Below are 22,900 nucleotides of genomic sequence, written 5' to 3' on the forward strand. Positions count from 1 at the left end.
CCCCCCCCCCCCCCCCCCCCCCCCAGCTGCCCCAAAAAGCCTGTTCACCCTCTACAACGCACAAGTCAGGAGTGTGATGGAATACTCCCCACTTTACTGGATGAGTACAGCCTCAACAACACTCAAGAAGCTTGACGCCATCCAGGACAAAGCAGCTCACTTGATTGGCACTGCATCTATTCCTCGCTGTAGTAGCAGTGTACCATCTACAAGATGCATTGCAGAAATTCACCAAAGATCCTCCGACAGCGCCTTCCAAACCCACAACCACTTCCATCTAGAAGGGCAAGGGCAGCAGGTAAATGGCAACACCAGCACCTTCAAGTTCCCCTCCAAGCCACTCACTAACCTGACTTGGAAGTCTATCACTGTTCCTTTGTCACTTGGTCAAAATCCTGGAATTCCCTCCCGGATGGCATTGTGAATCAATTCAAAGCAGGTCAACTGCAGTGGTTCAAAAAGGCAGCTCACCACCACCTTCTCATGGGCAACTAGGGATGGGCAAGAAATGCTGGCCGGCCAGCAATGCCCACATTGCACAAAATGCATTTTAAAAATTTTGACCTGCTTAGTGTTATGGAACATTATTTTGTGCAATCCCTTCATAATCACATTTGGCCTGTTTTGTCATCATTTACAACCTGTCTTCAATTTGGTAAAGTAAGTTTTAAATTGGACAGAAGGACTTCAGTGGAACCAAAATGTAATGCAAGGTGATTTTAATCGAAATTTTTATTTTAAGAAAATGTAGTACAGTGAGCCAACTAGAAGAAGTGAATAAATTAACTTTTTCATTCTCTGCACATTTTCTAAATGGAGTGGCATGTTGAAGCAGCAAAAAGAAGGGTCTTGATTACTGTCAAGATTGTTGAATTGTTGCCATGTTTTATTTTAATTGCATAGCACTTTTAACCATTTAATTGAAATGTGTCTGGTAAAAGCTCAGTCACACTTTGGACTTGTTGTTTTATTGTTTAATTCACCTTTTTTATTCATCCAATTTTGCCTTCTTCCTTCCAGCAGTCGTCTTTTTGCATAAATTTTAATTCAACATTTGTGTATAGCTTCATTTTTCAATTATTTTCCTAAGATGAGTGTTGCTGTCGTTGTCACGCATTGCTAAAATATATCTATAGATATAAAATGGGGCAAGGGGCTGAGGTTTCACTTTCTTTTCAGTAGACACCACCAACAAATATATCTGAATACCAAAGTATGTGCTACATTTGCAGATTTATTGTTCGATCTATATGCTTGTCACTGCAACTGATTAGTCAACAGAGTTGAGGAAGTGGGCTAAAGAAGATGAAACAGTTATTTCAGGATATATAGTTGAATTTTCTCCGTTTTCACTAAGTTTTTACGAGTAAGATTCAGCGTGACCTGTCTACCATGGTGCATGTTGACTTTTCTCACTTAACATTCTACTCTTCAGCTGAAAATTTTACAACAAACCTCTTCATCCAGCTCATGAAATCATGTGGCAGGAGCGGTGGAAGCACTTGCTGCAACTAGGACTTTGTAATAATCACACTGTTGGCAAGTTATAGCTAGCCAGGAACAATCCTTCACATAGGTCTTACCCTGTTATCACCAAGTAAATGGCTCAAAGACAAATTAGCTTGTTGATTCATTGACAGGCTCTTGGATAGGGCTGTGGTGGTGAAAAGGAGTACAGTGCTCTACTGTCTCCATGTTCTTTGTACCAAAGTGCATCACCACACAGAGATAACAAGGTGTAGAGCTGGATGAACTAGGCCAAGCAGCATCAGAGGAGCAGGAAAGCTGACGTTTCGGGCTTAGACCCTCACCACACACTTGTTTTCAATGAGCATTAGCTGTCAAGTTTACAAACATCAACGCGTCAATGTCTTCCTGAAGGTCTGTGCTGTTCTCCTTACAACTTTATAGTTCTCCCAGATTTTGTCATCTGCATATTTTGAAATTGACCCCAGCGTACTCAGATCTAGATTGTTAATTTGTCTCAGAAAAAAATAAAGGTCACACTATGAACCCCTGCGGAATTTCATTACAAACTTTCCTCCAACTCAAAATATCTGATGACTTACTACTCTATTACCTGTCACTCAGCCAATTTTGTATCTATGTTGCTATTGTCCCCTTTTTAATCTGTGGTCTACCACTGAAGTCTGACACTATCAAATGTATTTTAGAATTACATGAACACTTTCTCAACCCCTCTCTGTTACTTTTAATAAAAAAAAAAGCTCAATCAAGTTAGTTAGATGTGGTTTTCCTTCAACTCAACCATGCTGGCTCTTCCAAATAACACCTTAACCATGGCTCTTGCCTCCATGGAAATTGGAAATTTTGGGGTGGGGAGAGGTGCTTTAGTTAAGGTTTACTGCCAGAAACACACTATACAGTGAGAGGTAAATAGGGTATAGATTGAGCGGCACAAAAACAAAGTTGCTGGAAAAGCTCAGCAGGTCTGGCAACATCTGTGAAAGAGAAAACAGAGTTAACGTTTTGGGTCCGGTGACCCTTCCTCAGAACTGATGGTGGCTGGGAAAACGTCAGTTTATATGCAGAAAATAGGGAGGTGGGTCAGGTAGGGAGTAAAAGATAGGATAGAGCCCAAAGAGAGAGAAAGACAGTTGGACAGACAAAGGAGTTGCTAACGATCAGGCTGGGAGGGTGAATAGTTGTTAATGGGGACTGTTAGTGACTAGCAACAGGGGGGTGTGTAGTGGCAGGCTATGTGGTAACAAGACCTGGTGTGTGGGGTGTGGGGTGAGGGGCTGGGACATGGGAGAGTTTAGGCCCTAAAATTATTGAACTCAATATTGAGTCTGGAGGGCTGCAGGGTCCCCAAGTGGAAAATGAGGTGTTGTTCCTCCAGCTTACGTTGGGCTTCACTGGAACACTGCAGCAAGCCAGAGACAGATGTTGGCCAGAGAGCAGGGTGGTGCATTGAAGTGGCAGGCAACAGGTAGTTCAGGGTCTTTTTTGTGAGCAGAACGTAGATGTTCTGCGAAGCGGTTGCCGAGTCTATGCTTCGTTTCCCCAGTGTAGAGGAGACCACATTGTGAGCAGCGAATGCAGTCGACTAGATTCTGGGAAGTGCAGGTGAAGTGTTGCTTCACCTAGAAGGTATGTTTGGGCCCTTGGATAGTGGGGAGGGAGGAGGTAAATGGGCAGATGTTGCACTATACTTCAGTTCATTATACTGTAGTTCAGGTCTGGATTGTACATCCTCACACCCCACTTCCTGGAAAGACTCCATCCCATTCTCTCAGTTCCTCTGCCTCCGTCGCATATGTTCAGATTTGGCCACCTGCGGCAAGGGAGCCTCCAAAATGTCCACCTTCTTCTGCAACCGAGGATTCCTCAGCTCCATTGTCGACAGGGCCCTCAACCAGGCCCGCACTTCCGCCCTCACCCCTTCTGTTCCCTCCCACAACAGCGATAGGGTTCCCCTTATCCTCACCTACCATCCCACCAGCATCCACATCCAGAAGGTCATCAGATGCCATTTCCGCCACCTCCAGCGGGATACCACCACCAGACGCATTCCCCCTCCCCTCCCTTGTCCGCCTTCCGCAGGGACTGTTCCCTCCGGGACACCCTGGTCCACACTTCCTTAATCCCCAACACCTCCCCACAGCCCTACGGCACCTTCCCCTGTAACCGGCTGCCAGATCTGCTGAGCTTTTCTATCAGCTTTGTTTTTGTTCCTGATATACAGCATCCGCAGTTCTTTTGGTTTTTATACAGATTGAGAAGCATACTTGCATTGAATCTAACAGCAGCATGGTATCACAAGTGCAAGAAAAAAGCTGTTTGGCGTGAAACTATATCTTGGGAAGTCAGAGAGGCAGCAGGACTTGCATGGGAGCAATTCTGATTGGGAGGCTTTCAGTCAGGGTAGCCACTCCACTCGTCTTGGCATGGAGAGGCATTGGGACTGCAAGGATGTAACTCATGCCACACTTTGAAACAAAGTGAAAATAAAAAGGGTGATATCATAGGAAAATAACAAGTTTATTGGTTGGTTAAAAAACTGCTGCTAGACATTATCTACAAATTGCTGTAAATTAGAAAAGTAGCTGAATTTAGATCTAATTGAAAGTTAATGCCAATATAAGCTAATGAAAGTAGTTGTCAAGTCCGGTATTTGTTGCCCATGAAAGTAATGTAAGGGAAATGAAGTTAAGACTTGACATTTCTAGAGACTTGAGGCAAGAACTTTGCATTGTGACAGATCTGTTTGAAGTGAGATAAGATTCGTAGTGTAATTAATATTCTTTTGAAGCGAGTAGCTAACCAGCTTAATCTAAAGGGAAGCCATGTTGGCAGAGCTAAGACCTGTGACATTCTGCTGTGCTACGTAGGGAGTCTTGGACATTTTGTGTTCCTAGAAACCATGTGAGTGCAGGAAGTATGTTCAGCTGCACCTATTGGCTAATTGCATTTTGCAGCTGGAGCAGCGGGAGACTTGCATAGGAACATCTGTGACGTGGATAGCATGTTCACTAGGACGTTCACACTGCAGGTAACATGGCTGCCCCACTCTCTAATAAACATATGGCTTTGGAAGCTGGTGAGGATGACTTTGAGAGGATAGCAACTAAAACAAAGTCCGTGGCACCATGGGTTGCTCTGGTGCATGCGAGGGAAGTGAGAAGAATGGCAAAGGTATAGTGATAGGGAATTGAATTGTAAGGAAATCAAACAGACAGGGGTTTCTGCAGCTGCAGAAGAGTCTGTAGGATGGTATCTTATCTCCCCAAAGTGGCTACAGGGTATTCTGAAATGGGGAGTGAAAAGCTAGCAGTCATGATACCTATCAGTATCAACCACACAAGTTTAAGAAAAATGCGAACCTTCAGGTAGAATATAGAGCGTTGGGACATTACTTGGGCAGCCCTACTTCTTTAAATTCAATCTCAGGATATGAAAGTAGAGATAATAAGTCATGCCAGATGGCTATGTGGCTAGAGAAGTGGTGTAGGAGAAATTGATTCGGATTCCTGGGATAATAGGACCAGTTCTGGGGAAAGTGGCACCAGCACCAGCTGGAACAGTTGCTGGGAGGGGGAGCTTTTTTTCTAGTGCCGATCTTTTAAACACAGCAAGTATTTGGGGTTTGAAAGCTTGAAATTGTGGTGGTGAGTTCTTTAAGGCAATCATGAAGGCATTGTTTCTAGTCAAATAAATCATCCACGTACAAGGGGGTGGGGAAAAATGCAGCAGAATGGTACTAAGCCACAATGCTTATTTGAAGAGACTACATAAATGATGGGCAAATGTCTTCCTCTTGCACAGTGACAACTCTGATTTTGAACCCCTAGTTGTTTGTTTGCTTTTCTAAAAACAAAAGCTATCCTATTTAAATCGCTGCATGGCCTGCCTTCAAGTTCTTTCTACGACTTGACGGGGTAGATGTTGAAAGATTGCTTCTCTTTGTGGGAGAGATTAGGAGCAGAGGGTCTAATCTCAGAATAAGAGGTCACATTTAAGACAAAGCTGAGGAGGAATTTCCTCTCGGAGATTGGTAAATCTGTGGAATTCTTTATTAGAGAGGCCTGTTGAGGATGGGCCATTTTATTACATTTAAGGATTAGATAGAGATTTTTAATCAGTAGGGGAACAAGGATTATAGTGAAAAGACAAGAAAATGGAGTTGAGGATTATCAAACTATCCATGATTTAATTGAATGGCGGAAAAGATTCCATGGACTGAATGGTCTATTTAGTAAATTTAGTCATATAATTTTAATCATATAAATTTAGTCTATTTAGTCATATAGTAAATTGCAAGTAGTAATTAAGTTATGAAAGGTACTACTACAGCTCCATAGTTACTAGCTGCTCAACACTTCAGTGTACAAAGTAGAAGGTTGACTAATTTCATAGGTTAACCAATCGTACTGAAAATTACAAATAGCATTCTCGCCTGTTTTCCCCAAATCAAATACATAACACACTGCACACAATTAATGTATTTTTACTAATATCTATTCAATTGCATTGAAATGCCCTACATGTTAAATGGAACAGTACATATACAAGTACCAGCATTTGGTACAGAAACCTGATCTGTGCATTCACCAAGTTTGGGCTGAAAGTCAGATAAATTGGGGTATTGTGCATACTTTTCTTTAAAAAAGAAAAAAATCTTTAACTTTTGGTACAGCTCTGGGAATAGTCTTAACACATGTTACTCCAGTGAGTTGTAACACTACTAACATTTCCAGGAAATTTGCTAGAGTTCCTCAATGTAGAATCCTAAGCCCAAACATATTCAAGTGCTTCATTAATTACCCTTCCCTTCATGAAGTGTCAGAAGTGGGGATGTTTGCTGATGATTGCATGTGGTCACTTTGGTTTGTGAATACTCAGGTAATTAAATAGTTCACGTCCAAACACCTGGACAGTATTCATGCAGATCTGATAACTGACCAGTAACATGTATTCAGCACTGGTGCCAAGCCACGACCATCTCCAACATGAGAATCTAGCCGTCACCTCTTAGCATCCAGTTCTTTGTTACAATTTACTTTGTGCCACTACCTGCCTTCTCCCTTGTCATCCTGGACATTCTTATTGAACTTTGGAACCAGTTTGCCCATCGGGGTACATGCTAACTGCTAGAAGCTGAATTAATGTTATACTGTTTGATTTCATATTGAAGATTTCCAACAAATCAACAGAGGATGGATTAATGCAGTCAGTTTGAGTTCATGTTTGAAGGAAACAGTATTGCATTGTCAATGGTTTTGTGGTAATATCCCTGCCTCTAAGCCAAAAGGCCTGGTTTGAATGCCAGGTGTGTCAAAGCATTTCTGAACAGTCCAAACCTCCTAAGTTTATTCAAATATTTTGTTTACGTTTTCTTTGTAATTGCTGGTGTGTATTGTGGAAGTTGACCAGCTTTGGTGTCAGTTAAAAGTTTGAGCACATGCCTACAGTGATCATAAATGTTTGATTTTTTCCTTTGCAGAAATAACCAAAATAGAAGCAGGGGAGGGAAGCGATGAAGAGAAGTTTGTGGATGTGGTCAGTAACAAAAACATGAAGTTGGCTCAAAAAGTATTAATTCCTGTAAAGCAATTCCCTAAGGTAAGGAACTTTTAAGTACATTCATGAGCCAGGCGTATTTTCTGAACATCAGTGGGTTTAGAGGTGATGAGCTATGAAAATCATAAGGGATTAATTCGTAAGAGCATAAAAATTTAAGACCAGATGGAGACCTTTCAGTCCCTTGGTCCTATTTTGCCATTCAGTAAAACCACCGCTGATCTGAATATGGCACATTTCCCATCTATCCTCAGATCTGTCCATCCCATTGCTTGTCAATAATTTTTCTACCTTACCTTTTTAAAAATATTCAAACATTTCTGTTTCCACCATTTTTGAAGAAGGGTGTTCCAAATTCTTATGCATTATCTGTGTCTTAAATGGATGAGCATTTATTTTGAACTAGTGGGCCCTAGTTCTAGATTCTTCCACAAGTACTGTCCCTTCTCACATCTATTTTTGACAAAACCCCTCATGGCTTACTATGTTCCAATCTAGTCACCTGTTGCTCGTCCAAACTTGGACAGGTTCAGGCCTAGACTGTCCACCTATTCCTCGTAAGACAATGCATCCGTTATAGGTATTAATCTATTGGACCTTGCCTGGACTGCTACCATTGTCAATATATCCCTTCTTTACGAAGGGAACCCAAACTGGTCACTATTCTAAAAGGCTTCTCAGTGCCTTTACAGTTTTAACAAGACTTTCCTATCTTTATAGTCCATTGCCTTTTGAAATAAAGGCTGACATTCTGTTTACCTTCCCTATTTTGTGCTGATTTTGTAAGCTAATGTTTTGTGAGTCATGTATGAGGAACAGCCAAATCCCTCTGTGCTTCAGCTCTCTGCAGCCTTTACCCACTTAAACCATATTCAGCTCTACTGCTCTTGCTGTCGAAGTGACCTTGTATTTTGCCACATCATATTCCTTCTGCCATTTTTTTTGCCCGTTCCCTTGATCTGTCTGTATCTGGCTGTAGGCTCTGTGTCATTCTCACTATTTGCGTTTCCAGCTTTTCTTTTGTTATCTGTGAATTTGGTGATAGTCCGTTCATTTTTCTCATCTAAGTCATTAATATATATTGTAAGTAATTGTGTCCCCAGTCTGATCTTTGTGACATTCCATTAGTTACAGTTTGCTACCCTGATAAGTCTCCTTTTATCTCCATCCTCTGTCCATGTTAGTACAACACCCAACAGCATGGGCTCTATCATTAAGTAGTCTCATGTACCGTACCCTATTAAATACCTTCTGGAAATCCAAATACTGTTCCCATTTATCTACCTGCCTGTTACCTCAAATAATTCAAATAAATTTTATCAGGCATGATATCCCTTTCATGAAGCCATCCTGACTCTGCTTGATTATATCATGTACTGCTATTGCATCCTATATAGTTGACTTAACATCTGTCATTGGATAAATATTTATGCTAATTGACCTGTGTTTACCTGTTTTTATTCTGCCCTTTCTTGAATAAGAGTGCCACATTGACAGGCATCCAATCCTCTGGAACTTTCCAGAATGTAAAGATTCTTTGTCGATTACTACTACCTTTTAGTATCCTGGGAGACAACTCAACTTATCAGGTCCTGAGACACTCTGTCTTTAACTCTATTAGTTTCCCTAGTACTTTTTTCCCCAACTTCTGCGTCTCTGAACTCTACAATTTCTCACCATTTACATAAGGTTCCCTTTTTGTTCTTCCTTGCAAAATGGACAATTTCACCTATTCAACTTTAAGTTCCATTTTTCCAGTTACTTGCCCAGTCACTTACCTCTGATCCCTCTGTGGTATATTTATGTCTTCTGCACAACTTATTTTCCTACCTATCTTTGTCATCAGCAAAAATAGCAACCGTACCATTGATCCATTCATGCAAGTCTTTATATAAATATTAAAAGGTTGAGGCTGTAGCACCAATCCCTGTGGTACAGTCTTCATTACATCTTGCCAACCAGAAAAAAATCCATTTACATTTACTGTTGTTTCTTGTTAGCTAGGCAATCTCCCATCTATTCTAATATGTTACCCTCTATACCAAGGCTTTTATTTTCATTATTGACCTTGTTGATATGTAACCTTAACAAATCTCTTCTGGAAATCCAAATACAGTACAGAAGCCAATTCCTAGTGTGAACAGTAGTTAGTGCAGTAGTTAAGGGATATTACATTCTTAGTCAGTGTAGTCCTGGTTTGGGAAGGGAAGAATCTATTAGGAGTTCTTCCACGGGAGTGCACAGAAACAATTCTGTAATGCTAGAAAAATATTATAATTTATAAGATAAATAATTTTTGTCTCAGAATTATTTCACTGATTTCATAGGTTGTTTTCTTGCTTCTCTCTAATATTTGAACAGGGAAGATAGATCAAAGCAGTTTAATACTGGGTCACCACTACTGGAACTTCTTTTTTAAAAACGCTGTATCAAATGAGAAATTAATACCACAATTGTTATGTCTTCAATCTGAAGAATGTGCTGATAATCAAGTGCCTCAAATTCACCAGTCGCACCATTTCATAGAAATGTTGGCTCAGTTACCGTAGAGAAACTTTCTTTTTATTACTCTCTCTTGTATTACTATCCAAAGTGAATGTCCAGCAGACTTCTTCAATGAACTCTGAATAATCCATTCATTATGATCAAAACTTATTGTTAAAGCAAGTGGCAAATACTGTTTAACGTCTCCTCTATCATCCAGAATTAAAACTGTATTCCCTTAATCTCTCACACACATGCCAACATAAATGCACAGAAGACCAAAAGACCAGTCTCTTCCGAGTTGATGGTTTCAAGACAAAAAGTCAAAGAAACAACCTCCTGTGAGCCCAGGATTTGGAAACAAAAGATAAAATATAATGACTTCTCACGCCTTACAGATTTCCTGCTGACAAAGCCGAATTGTTGACAGGTGCAGATTGATGTTAGACATCCAGTTCTGGTTGCCATTAACTTCGTTCAATCCCCAAAATCTTGAACTTTAGTCCACCCTTTCAGGTTTTACAAGGTAGACAAATATACTGATATTTACAAACACATTTTAGGTGCCTGGGATTTCAAGAGAGAAATCTGCAGCCTTAAGAGTGTCTTCTTTACATGGGCTCATGGGTCTGCAAAAACAGATTCAAAAACCAGAAACTGTTGCAAGTCAAGAGGAGCCGCTAATATTTTCAAGGCTAGGTTTCTCAGTAATCAAGGCAATAAACCCTGTTTCTTATCTGCTTGAAAGCTGTTTGGCTCTTTCTCTAGAGTCACTTTGGTTTACTTGCTGTTGACTGAAAATCACAATGCACATTAAACTGTTGACTTTGTTCCCATGAAATGCAGTGAAAATGCAAATGGTTCAAAATCTTCTAGGTTTTTCCAAAGGTTTATGTTTAAGGGCTGTATTTTCATAACACTGTTAATGCTGTTGGTTGTGACTAGCCTTAATTAGGAACAAACTGCATCTGAAATGATCTTGACTGGGATCATGCCCTCACCAAATAATACTGGCTGATTCATGTTTGCTCTAGAATTTAAAAGCTTCGAGAACATTTGCCATGGTTACTGTTTTAGATTCATGTTATGTGGTAATTCAAAATTGTAAATTTCTGTGCCTATATTTTATCTGCAGATTGAAAAGTACAATTTTGATTTAGTCACTAGTTGGAACTGAAAAATTAGATACAGTTGTATGAAAACTTATTTCAAGAAATTTTGTCAATGGTTGCTTGAACGTGTAGTTGAAAAGACCAAATGCTGTATTGGAATCAAAACATTGTTAGCTGTCATCAAGCCATTCAGTTTTGGCAATATGTACTTTTAAAGTCAAAATTCAGAGTTAATTCTGTTCCACAGGAACATTCAAAATGCGATATTCTAGATGGTTTGGTTCATCAGAGCATCCACCTAACTTGCTGTTTTAGGTACTTTTGGATTTGATATTCGGGGCTCATTCCTGATCATCTTGCCTGCTGGACTGTTAGTTGATGTTGAATGAAAGAAATAAGCAGCCCAGACTAGCTAGAATGCAATGATATGACTAGATACACCATGTGCAGCAAGTTGTCAAATCTGTTGTTGATTTTGTAACTTTGATTTAATGTTTGTGGGCTGATTTTTATCAAAGTGGTGGGAAACAGGCTTTGGATACAAGGTGGGGGATGTGAAGTTCATATTTTGACATGGATAAGCCTTTAATTGGAGTGGAGATGAGAATGGAAGCTGGGGAAATGAAATGAGGATCTCATTCATAATCTCCTCCCAGCCGTCACTGAAGGTGCTTATTGTCCTGAGGGAAGATAGAGTCTGTATTAAAATCTTTCACTGTATCAGAAAGATGACCTGTGTTGCTGGAGACCACCTAGAGCAGGGCTGCAACTTGTTTCGTTGATGTCGACCTGGATGTAATGCTGGCAGCAACAGGGGAGAGGAGGGCAAGTTAAATTCCAGCAGAATGGCAGAGAGTGACCACCTTTTTTGGCATTCTTGCTTTCGCTCTCTCATGTCTCTCACTTGTGCTCTCCCTCTCGTGCTGTCCCTCTTTTTCTCTTGCACTCTCTTGCTCGCGCTTTCTCGGTCTCTTGCTCGCTCGCGCTCTAGCTCCCTTGTGCCCGCTCTCTCAGGCTATAATAAAGTCAGGAGCTGAGTGGCCCTGGCAGAATTCAAACTCCGAATCCGTAGTACCAGGGCTTAAAATACAACTTTCATAAGCATGGTTTTGTGTGGCCTTGAGTATTGAAGATTTAAGAGTACATAATTGATAAAGAAATTCAGTAGGATAGATATATCTTCTGGAGCAGAATCCAGAACAAGAGAGCATAACTTTAAAATTAGTCATGCATTTTAGGTGTGAGCTAAAATTGTTGCGCTTCGGAAAAAGAGAGTTAAAATTTGGAACACTGATTCTGATATGGCTCTGGATTCAGCAACTATTGAGATATTCAAGGTTAGAAATTTTATTTTTTGTTTGGACTGATTTGGCTACGAAGCAAAGGCTTCACAGTGTTTGAAGTACAGATTACTTGTTATCTGTTGAATGATAACACGTTTGAGGAGCTGTGTTCCACATTCCTACTTGTTTTGCTTAATGTTGCTGCCTTAATGCAAACAATTTACTGGAGTTAGAAAAGACTGATGTAAGTAAAAGTGGAAACTGACTGCCACAAATGTCCAATCCTTTTTGGATGGGAGTGTGGTCCCAGAAGGTTAGAATGCAATTTTTTTTCATCAAAAAGGATAAATATTACAATTACATATAAGTCAGTTATACAGAAAACTTTTAGATGCAACAATCCAAAAGAAATTTAATTGTCATTTGCAAAAGTATGAATAACTAAATGAACGTCTGCATGGATTGTTAAAAGCAATTTAAGTTTGAGTAACTCAGAATTATTTGAAGTAATAGAATTGATTTGGGTAATATGGATAATATGTAAAGCACCTTCAAATAATGCCATATTAATTGACTTATTAGCAAAACAAATGCCCATGGCATTAAAGTCAAGTGAAAGTGCAGAAATGAATTTGTTTGAGATAGAAAGCAGAGACTGGTGGCGAACAGTTATTTTTTCAGGCTGTAATGATCCCAGAGGTTGAGTTTGAGGCACTTCTATTTTTGATACATGTTAGTAACATGAACTTGGGTATATAGGCCATATTTTTCAAAGTTTTCAAACAAAGCACTGTAGATAATATCAGACTTGACAAAGGCATGGGCAAACAGTGACAGATGAAGTTTAATCCAGAGAAGTGTAAATTGATACATTTTTGGAAGAGGGAATGAGGAAAGGCAATACAAGTTAAATCACCAGCTGAGAGTTCGAAAAATGTGCTGTACATGAGCTGTATTTCTTGCCCAAAATCTGAAGACTCTGTTTTGCCAATGTTATCAGGTAGTGAAAGCAGATTTTCTTTAAACATGTCATCTCTCTTAAACACCTTTTTTTTTAGCCTCGTCTCAATCTTCTTTGCTTCAAAGAGGACAGTATTCTGAACATTTTGTTTAGCACTCTCATTCTTTTCCTTTCTTAGCTCATTTTTCTTATGCATACATGTCTCTGTATTACTTGTCCTATTTTTCCTTCATCTGCATGCTGATGATTCTCTTCATGCATTATTCATGGTTTTAAAGTGCCGCTTATTGATCTGTATCCAAACTTGAACACTGTTGATTACTCACCCTTTTGCAGTGCCTTGTTTAATTGCCAGCAAGGTTAGGCTGCACTTGACTGAGACCATTTTTAAAAAAAAAACTTTTTCATGCAACGTAGGCACCATTGGCAAGACCAGCATTGTTGCCCAATACTAACGGCTCTTGGCTTGCCATATACATTTTAGAGGGCACTTGCGAGTTGACTACACTACTGTGGATCTGGAGTAACATGTTAGCCTTCTCTTCCCTAAAAGATGTTAATAAATTAAATGGTTGCTTTTTTAATGGTCAATTATAGTGTCATAGTCACCACATTGAGACTAGCTTTCAATTCCAGAGTTTTTAATTGAATTTGAATTCCAGCATTCGCTTTGTCAACATCTTCCTGCAATCTAATCGTAGCCAGATAATCATCTGCAATGCTCATCTTACTGATACTGTAACACTTCCTGTGATATTGCCCCCTCATCCCTAGGATCCATTATTGTTTCACCTAATTTTGTGCTGTCTTCATGGACATCCAAAAGCACAGTTATTTTCACATCCTCATGGGTGCCCAGCTCTACCTCCTATCGCCTATTTTGAGCCTGTGTGTTGGAATTACCAGACTGCTTGTTTGACATTCACGATTAGATGAGCAGAAATTTTCTGGAATGAAAATTGAAAAGACAAGCTAATATCTTGGTGATCAGCATAAGCTCTCTCTGCTGGCAGTAGCTCCATCACTGTGTGTGGCAGCTATGTGATGCTGAACTGATCTGTGTCCTACTTGACCCTAGGGTGAGCTTCTGACCACGTCCAAACTGTCACGAAGACCAGCTGTTTTCATCTCTGTTGCGTCACTTAACTCTGGCCCTGTTTCACACAGTCCATTCCTGAAAACCTTCATCCATGCCTTTGTTACTTATGGACCTGACTGTTTGTTTGAGCACCAGGCTAACTGAGCTTCCATACTCTGTCCTGTAAGCTGGAGTCTTCCAAAACACTTCTGCTTGAGTCTTGCATCAAGTGCACTTGATCAATAACCTATGTGTTTGCTAAACCACTTGCTTCTGATTAATAAGCAATTTACATTTTAACACTTAAAAGTTGTTTCTTATTTTAAATCCCTCAGTGACTTTATCCCTCATCTCTAATTTGCACCTCCAAAGCCCTTGGATAGTTGCACTCCTCAAATTTTGTACTCTTGTGTGCCTCTGATTTTCAGTTGCTTCACCATTGGTGGCTGTGCATTCTGTTGCCCTGGTCCCAAGCTCCAGAATTTCCTCCCAATACCTCTCCACCTTCCCTTTCTAACTAACAGGCTAGTAAACCACCTCTAAACTGCCTCCAATGCATTTACATCCTTGCTTTAATAAAGATACCACATCTCAACTCCTGTGTGCAGTTTTGGTATCACCAAATCAACCTTTTACTTTTACGTTCAATTCCTCTTGTAATCAAGGACAACATCCTATTGACATTTTGAATTGTGCTTTACCTACATACGGACTAGGCCACCTTAGAATTATGCAATTAATCTTCATTTAAGTAATGCTGTACTTAAAAATTTTTCCTGGCAAAGTGAACACCATGTGTTCTTTAATATACTTCTGCCAGTCACTCAATCTGCCCGTATCAGTCTGCAATTTTTGTATCTTCTTCACAATATACTTTTTCCTACCTATGTTACATGCAAAACTGTGTAGCATACCTTCATACCGTCATCTAAATCATTGCTATAAATTGTAAAAGGTTGAGGCCACAGCACAGAATCCTGTGGAACTCTACTTGTCATGTACCAATCAGGCAAAGACACATTTATACATTTTTTTCAGTCTGCCAGCTAGCCAGTTAATCTTATGTTCGTGCTGATATGTTACCACCTACACCATGAGGCTTTATTTTCAACAATAACCTTTGGTTGGGTCTTTATCAAATGCCTTCTAAATCCAAGTACAGTACATCTATAAGTTTTCCCCTTAATCCAGAATATATTTTACTCCTTTGCAGAACTTAAATTAGCTAAATATGATGCTCCCTTTGAAACCACACTGAATCTTCCCATTTATCTTGAGATTTTGTGTGTGTGCAGCTGTAATCCCTAATGATTCTAACATTTCTTTTTTCCATCCATGACATGTCAAACAAAATTGGCCTATAGTTTCCTGTTTGGTGCCTCCCTGTTGTCTTGAGTAGATGGATTATGTTTGCTGCTTTCCAGTCCAACAAAAGCTTCTCTGTACCTAAGGATTTTTTTTGAAAATTGACATCAGCCCATCACCTACCTCATTAGCAACATCTGTTAATAACTTGGGATGAAGTCCACCTGGACCCAGAGACTTGGCTGTCTTTCGCTGTCTATCTGTTTGCTTAATACCACTTGCCTTGTGATTTGTGATTTTGCTAAGTTCCCTTCGCTTCCATCTCCAGATTTATAGCTAATACTGGAATTTGCTGTATATTCTCTATCATCTGACCTAATACTACTTCCTGTGTCCTGCTGTCATATTTTAAAATGCTGCAGTTAATTGGCTTGCAATGTTGAAATGTTGTGCAAGTTGTTGTTAAGAAGCTTCTTAAAATCTACTTTTGACCATGCTTTTGGTTACCTAATATCTGCCCTAGTCATCGTGTATGAGATGGTTTAAATTTTGCTTTTTAATGCTTTTGCAGACAGTTTGAGGTTTTGTAGTTGGAACTGCAGTGGCCTCATTGTGTGAAGTGTTGTGACAACCAAGAAGCCTCTGTAACCCAACATTGTCTACAAACAATATGATAAAAGATGGTAAAGCAGTCTGATTTCGTCATGTTAAAACGGTCTTCTGGTGCATTCTCATTCTCATTCTCATTCAGGACATTATCTACAAAATGGTCTTGCCAACCATCATTCATTGCTGTTGTTACTGCAACACTCTCTAGCAACTTATCATATGGAAGCATATGCTTTGACTATTTTGAATCCATCCAGCTATCCATTGGTTCATGTGAACTTATGTGGCCCAGCCGTTGTTAGGCGGATTCCCCTTTCCTACAGGATTAGAGAGAAAATGGGATTGTTCTCCAGTTGAGCTGTGTTGCACCACATTTAGCAAGCTTATTTGACAACAGTCATTCTCGTACTCTTCCTTGCTGGAGAGAATATTGCTTGTTGAACTGTTCCAAGATTTTTACCTTGTGCTTCAAACTGGGTAACAAACTTTGGTAGAATCTTCCATTCTGACAGGCTTATGTTTTCCCTATCAAGAATGCATGATGACCCCTGTTAAAAGCCAGTTACGTTCCTGATCTGTGTATGACAGTGGGCTGAGGTACGCTTCTTTTTTACTAGTTTAAATTTTCTGAATGTTTAATGTTCCAAAGGTCACTAGTCAAAGAGCTATTCATTAGTCACCCCTGTATGCAAGCTATTTTTACAGCACTTCTGATATAGCAGAAAAGTCCAAAAGACACTCAGCTGTGTGAAACATAGCTTTTGGACAAGCCAAAAATTTCAGTATTAGCTGCCGTGTTTAAAAGCTTGGATATAAAAGGGAATTTCAGAGATCACCTTGAAGGAAGAGACAGGCAAGTACTTGTTTTCCATCTTTACGTAAATCAGGAGGTAAAAGATTTTCAGAAGTTTTCCCTGTAGTGAGGGATGAACTGGAGACGAGAGTTGGTGGAATACAGAGTTCTCTCAAGGTTCTGTGGTTGGAGCAGGTTACTAAGATGAAAAGAGGTTGTGCTTAAAATCTTCAAGCATGCTTTGATGAGATGAACTTGTACAGTTCCTTACCGAACTTGCTGTAAACCATAAGACAGTATGGATTTTCTCGCTGGATGTTATGAAGCTAGAAAAAAGTGAAACCGAAGAGATACACACATTGCATGAGGTCGAGTGTAGTTCCCATAAGTTACAATATATATTCTCTTGCTGTAGCTTTGCCCTAGGCATTTTTTTTTAAACTGAATTAGGTGGGTTCTTTTTTCATGGGCCTGGCTCAAACTCATTTTGTCAGCACTTCCCAAAAGGGTTGAGCTAGGAACTAATGAAGAGTGAGTTTAGAATAACCTTTTCAGAAAGACCGTAATTCACTGGTTTCTTATCCTGTTGACAGTTTCTTTCTTCAGGGAAATAATCATGGCAATTGTTCTAAAATTCATATGCCTACGTTTTATGGAATGTACTAACCATAACTTGAGCTGGACAAGTTTCAGTTGATGCTTAAGTTTATTTGGAAAGGGTATGAATCTCTGTTTCCACTGGAAGAAAGCAGAAGTAGCACAAACCTTACAAATTCAATCATCCAAATTAAAATCATAGAATCATAGAATCCCTACAGTGTGGAAGCAGGTCATTCGATCCATCAAGTCATCACTGTCTCTCTGGAGACTATCCCACCCAGACCCGTCCCCGTAACCCTGCATTTTCAATGGCTAATCCACCTGGCCTGCACATCTTTGGACTATGGAAGGAAAGTGGACGAATTGTAAGGAGTTTCTTTTGAGCTAGGCTCATTTAATTGCAATTTATGACGTTGTAGTAGTTGGAGGTGCTCTGCCATGCCATTTTGATCATCTTACTGTAAATCTGGATGTGTCCTCCTCTCTTTCCCAAAGTAGCAATCACGTTTGCTGACAGATGCTAACCAAGTTGCATGTTTATTCTTGTGTGCAGATTGCAATGATGCATAATGTATCATGTCATCAGTGATAACACTGCTCATCAGCATTTGCTGTATAGCTTGTACAGTTGCTGAATACGTCCTTTTTGACGTGAGTCATTTCTCTGGAGAAGCTGGCATGTAAATTTAATTTGAAATTTAATTTCTATTTCTTAGAAAATTTACACACTTCATGTTAAGCAATTGAACAAGTGGGTAGAGAGTGGAGGTGACATTGAAGAAAGTAGTAGAAAGTTGTAAACAGTTTCAAATTATTTATATCACAAGAAAAGATTGCCAGACACCAGTTTATTTCCTGCATACCTTCAGATACTACTTTCGGCAACTCCTTGTATTAATGATCTTAAATTCAAATAAATGTTGGGGTGCCATTGGATTGATAAAGACCAAACATTAAAACCGCATTCCTAGCTTACTTGGGAACACTTTTCGTTTCCAGTTATCTTCTACTGTCAGTCATTTAACACTTGAGGTTCATCTGCTGCTTGCAAATTTTATACTGTGTGGCGTAAGGTGAGTAGCTTATATAAATAACTAGGGAATTCCAAATAAAAACCAAAAGAACTGCAAGCATTGGAAATCGGAAACAAAATCAGAAATTGCTGGAAAAGCTCAGCAGGTCTGGCAGCATCTATGGAGAGAAATCAGAAGTTTTTGTGTCAGGTACACTTCTTCAGAACTGATAGTAGCTTGGAAAAAGTTGTTTTTTATGCAGAAGATAAGGTTTGCCAGGAGGGGTGGCGGGTAGCGGTACAGAGTAAACGATAGGTGGAGATAGAGCGTAAAGAGAGATGTACAGTTGGACAAACAAAGGAGTGCATAACGGTCAGCCTAGGAGAATGAATAGCTACCAATAGGCACTATTAGGATGGTCACAGGGTTCTCCACTGCTTCCTGGAAAGAAGGCCTGTCCCGATCCACTACCACCCTCCTCTGCGTGGCCAAGCTCGTCCTCGTCCTGAACAAATTCTCTTTTAAATCCTCTCATTTTCTTCACGTGAAAGGGGATGCCATAGGTACCCATGTGGGCTCCAGTTATGCTTGTCTCTTACCCTCACCCACAACTCTTTTTTTTTTCTCCAGTATATCAATGATAATGTCGGTGCTGCTTCCCTCTCTCGTTTGGAATTGGAAAAGTTTATCAATTTAGCTTCCAGTTTCCACCCCACTGACACCTTCACGTGGTCCATCCTGACTCCCTTCCATTCCTTGACATCTCTGCTCCCATTTTTGGAGACACTGGCCACCAATATCCACGACAAAGTATCTGAATGCCAGAGTTACCTTAACTATATATCCTCACACCTTGCTTCCTGTAATGAATCTATTCCATTTTTTCTTCTGGTTTCTTCGTCTCTGTCACATCTTTTCTGATGATGCAAACTTCAATCAAGCTCCCTCCAAAGTGGCCTCAATAGGTGGAAATAGACCCTAAAGAGAGAGAAGAACCATTGGACAGACAAAGGAGTGGATAGCGGTCAGCCCAGGAGAATGAATAGCAACTAATGGGCACTATTAGTGGCTAACAATGGAATGTATGTGATAGTATATGTGATTAGTGTAAAAACCGTAAGAACTGCGGATGCTGTAAATCAGGAACAAAAACAAATCTGCTGGAGAAGCCCAGCAGGTCTGGCAACATTTGTGAAGGGAAAAACAGAGTTTACATTTCGGGTCTGGTGATCCTTCCTCAGAACCAAGGCTGTCATGGAGTTAGGAGCTGTGTGACCCTGACAAAACCCAAACTGAGTACCAATGAGTAGTAATTCGTTTGCCCAGGCCACTTGAAAGGACAGCAAATGACTTCTTCCATCAGTGCCAATAATTAAGAGTAGGCTGATATAACAATAATAGGCTGGTTGAAATTGATGTGCTTTGTTTGGAATGTCATAGTAATAATTGTCTAATAAATCATTTGCTCATCAAGGATTAATTAACTCCATAGGTTTGTTTCCTTAACATAGTAAATCACATTATAGACAGTAAATGGAGTTCTTAAAGGTGCAGTCTCTTAAAAGCAAGGTACATGAACAATTTTCCACGTTATTGGTAGATGCCAGTGTTACTGTATTGGGGCACCTTGACTAGGGTCGTGACTGGTTTTGGGGCACCAATCTTAAATATTATTGCCAGAATGTTGTCAGAGCCAGTAGTCTTTGGCTTGAGGCACTGGATACTGCATTTCTTGATATCATATGGAATGAATCAAATTTGTTAAAATTTGGCTTCTGTGATGTTGGTAACCCTGGGAGGAGGCTATGATGGATTGTCTTAAGCCAAAATTGCGAATTGGGTGGATGCAAGTTCTTGTCTTCTGTGCTGGGTTCCCCATAATTAAGGATGGAAACATTTTGTGCAGTATTCTCTTGCTGTTAGTTGTTTAATTATCCACCACAATTTGTGACAGGATATAACAGGACAGTAAAGCTTGAATCTAATTTGTTGGCTGTGGAATTGCTTAGCCCTGTTAATTGGCATGGCTGACAATCTCATTGTGTTGAGACACCGCTTTTAGGTACATCTGGTGTCCCTCTTGGCATACCTTCCTGCATTTTTCTGTAGACAAGAATTGATCTGGGGTTTGGTGGCAGTGGATATGCAAATGGAATTTTGACTCAACAATAACTGTTGGTTAGTCACTCCTATTGCAACTGTCATGGATGGATGCATGTATGACAGCTAGGTTGGTCAAAATCAATGTTAAGGAAAATTAAAGTCAAGTGTGTTTTTTTTCATGGTTCTCTGTCCACCTGTTGCAGACCCAATAGAGCAGCTATGTCCTATAGAACTTGGTCAGCTTCAGTCAGTTGTGGTGCATCACACCATTCTTTGTGATGAACATTGAAATCGCCCACCCAGAGCACATTCTGCACCCTTGCTGCCTTCAGTCATTCTGATTTTGTCACTCGTCCTCCGATATTATTCAAGAGAAATTTGCAGGATCATGTAGCTTTGGGTTTTCCATTGTTGTTTCCAGAGTCTAGATCAATGCTGGTACAAATTATTGATCTTATGCTTCTTTCATTTATGTGAATAAATATGAGCTATATCCACATTGAAAGATCAATTTTTAAAAAATGTAAAACCGATATTTGTTTAATTGGTTTTCCTGTCACTGGCCTTTCTCAAGGAGCTACCTCTATGCCAGGAGACATGGGTTCATATCCTACCAGTTCCAGATACACATCATGTCTGAACACGTTTATTTAAAAAAAAAATTACAGCATATATGATCTATAAGAAGTTACATAATATTTGTCAAACCTACCTTTGACGGCACCTCTCTGCCACAGGGAAACGTTGCAGGAGTTCCTCAAGTAACGTCTTAGGATCTACCAACTTCAATTGCTTCATCAACAATGATTTTCTCTCCATAAGATCAGAAGTGGGAATGTTTGCTGCTGATTGTAGTTTTCAGTACCATTTGAGACTCCTCCGATACTGAAGTAGTCCATGTCTAAATGCAGCAAGAGCTGGACATTTATTTAGATTTGGCTAATAAGTGGCAAGTAAAATTTGCATTACACAATGCAAAGCAAAGCAATGATAATTTGTTGCCATATGACCTTGACATTCAGTTGCTTTACTGCTGCTGAATTTCCACTATCAATGGCATTGGGGTACAGTTGTCCAGAAACTTAACTGTACTAGCCAAACCAACACTGCAGGCATTTTGATTTACAGCCTATCCAATCACATCCAACATTTATTCAGACTATGACACGGTGACAGCAGTGTGTGACACCTACAAACTCCCTTATGGCGAGTCGTCAAACAATATCTTTAGAATCTGTGACCTGTACTACCTGAAAGTACAATGTCTTCAGTTTCATGGGGACTCCACTATCCTAACTTGGAACTATATTACCAATCCTTCACTGTTGCTGGATCAAAATGCTGGAGTAGTCTTTTGAACAGCACTGTGATTGTACCATCTTTTCAAAACAGACAGCAGCAGTTCAAGGTGTTGGCTCGCTGCTACCTTCTGATGTGCATTTACTGATGACCAAAAATACTGGTATAGCCCCTAATGTTCCCCTCCCCTCATGCATGAATATGAGAGCCTCAACCTCACGTTTAGAGAGGGATAAGGACAACATGGGGAGCAATGTCATAATAATTCAGAGGCTTAGATTAAGCATCTGGAGTAGGGGTGAGTAGTGTACATCGGTGAGCATTGTATGTCAGTGATCCCTATATCTCAATTGGTGAATTTTTTTTTTTTTTTTTAAATTTTTTTTTTTGGAACATTCATCATCGAGTGTTACTGTAAGTCACAGACCATTGTATCAGACCTATACGATTAACCTAATTTTTAGGTCAAAATCATGAAATTCTTTAAGTAATCCCAATGATAGTCATTGCTAGAGCCACAACATACTTGGCAGAGTGGTCATAACCAGCATCATGGACATCCACAAATGAGCAGTAAATGTATGCCTTGTAACTAATGCCCAAGCTTAAGAAATTTTAACTTATGCCATTATGTGGTATTAGTTTTGTTAGTAACATCAAGCATTTCACTCCCTGACAGTTGAAATGATTTGTCAACTTCAATATTGCATGGAGTTCAACAAAGTAATGCTGCTGTACTTGCCTACTTTGCCTTTATTGGGTGGGATTCTAGTGCAGGAAAACAAGAAGCCAAATTAGAGTATGTTGAGATTGTATAGTGTTTTTTTTTCTGTCCGATGATTGATTGGTGCACCACAACTCAAATGTTAGAATAATGCAGAGAAACATTGTCACTAAGTGCATTGTCAGGCGCAAGACCTCGTGTAAAGCTCAAAACCTGCCACACAAAAGACGTCAGAATGAGAATTATTTTGATTCAGCAGAATCCAGTCATTTGCATGCGCACACGCTGACACACAAGCTAATCTAGCGCAAGCATGTTGGTGAGTTTATTGAGAGTCAAGAATGGTATAATTTGCAGTGATTCTAATATGTTAACACTGCTTTGAAGAAATGAAAAAATAGTTCTGGTTGGTTCATGTTCTTTTCAAAGAGAATTGTGCACTAACTGTACTTATCATTTACTGTATGGCAGAATTTTCTTTCCTAATAAATA

General features: G+C 39.8%; 1 protein-coding gene across 5 annotated transcripts in view; it reads left to right on the plus strand.

Moving 5' to 3' along the window:
- LOC109911429 (KH domain-containing, RNA-binding, signal transduction-associated protein 3-like) overlaps window positions 1-22,900 on the plus strand; it is a 157,574-nt gene that overhangs the window by 44,941 nt on the left and 89,733 nt on the right. For all 5 annotated transcript variants that reach the window (XR_007262029.1, XR_007262031.1, XR_007262028.1 and 2 more), the window contains exon 3: window positions 6,968-7,086. Coding sequence is in view for 1 of the 5 variants with exons in the window: in XM_048596401.1 (XP_048452358.1) it covers window positions 6,968-7,086 (119 nt within the window). In the remaining 4 variants the exon portion in view is untranslated. The remainder of the gene's footprint in view (window positions 1-6,967; window positions 7,087-22,900) is intronic.

This window comes from Rhincodon typus, chromosome 4, assembly GCF_021869965.1.
Source record: "Rhincodon typus isolate 14 chromosome 4, sRhiTyp1.1, whole genome shotgun sequence".
NCBI lineage: Eukaryota > Metazoa > Chordata > Chondrichthyes > Orectolobiformes > Rhincodontidae > Rhincodon > Rhincodon typus.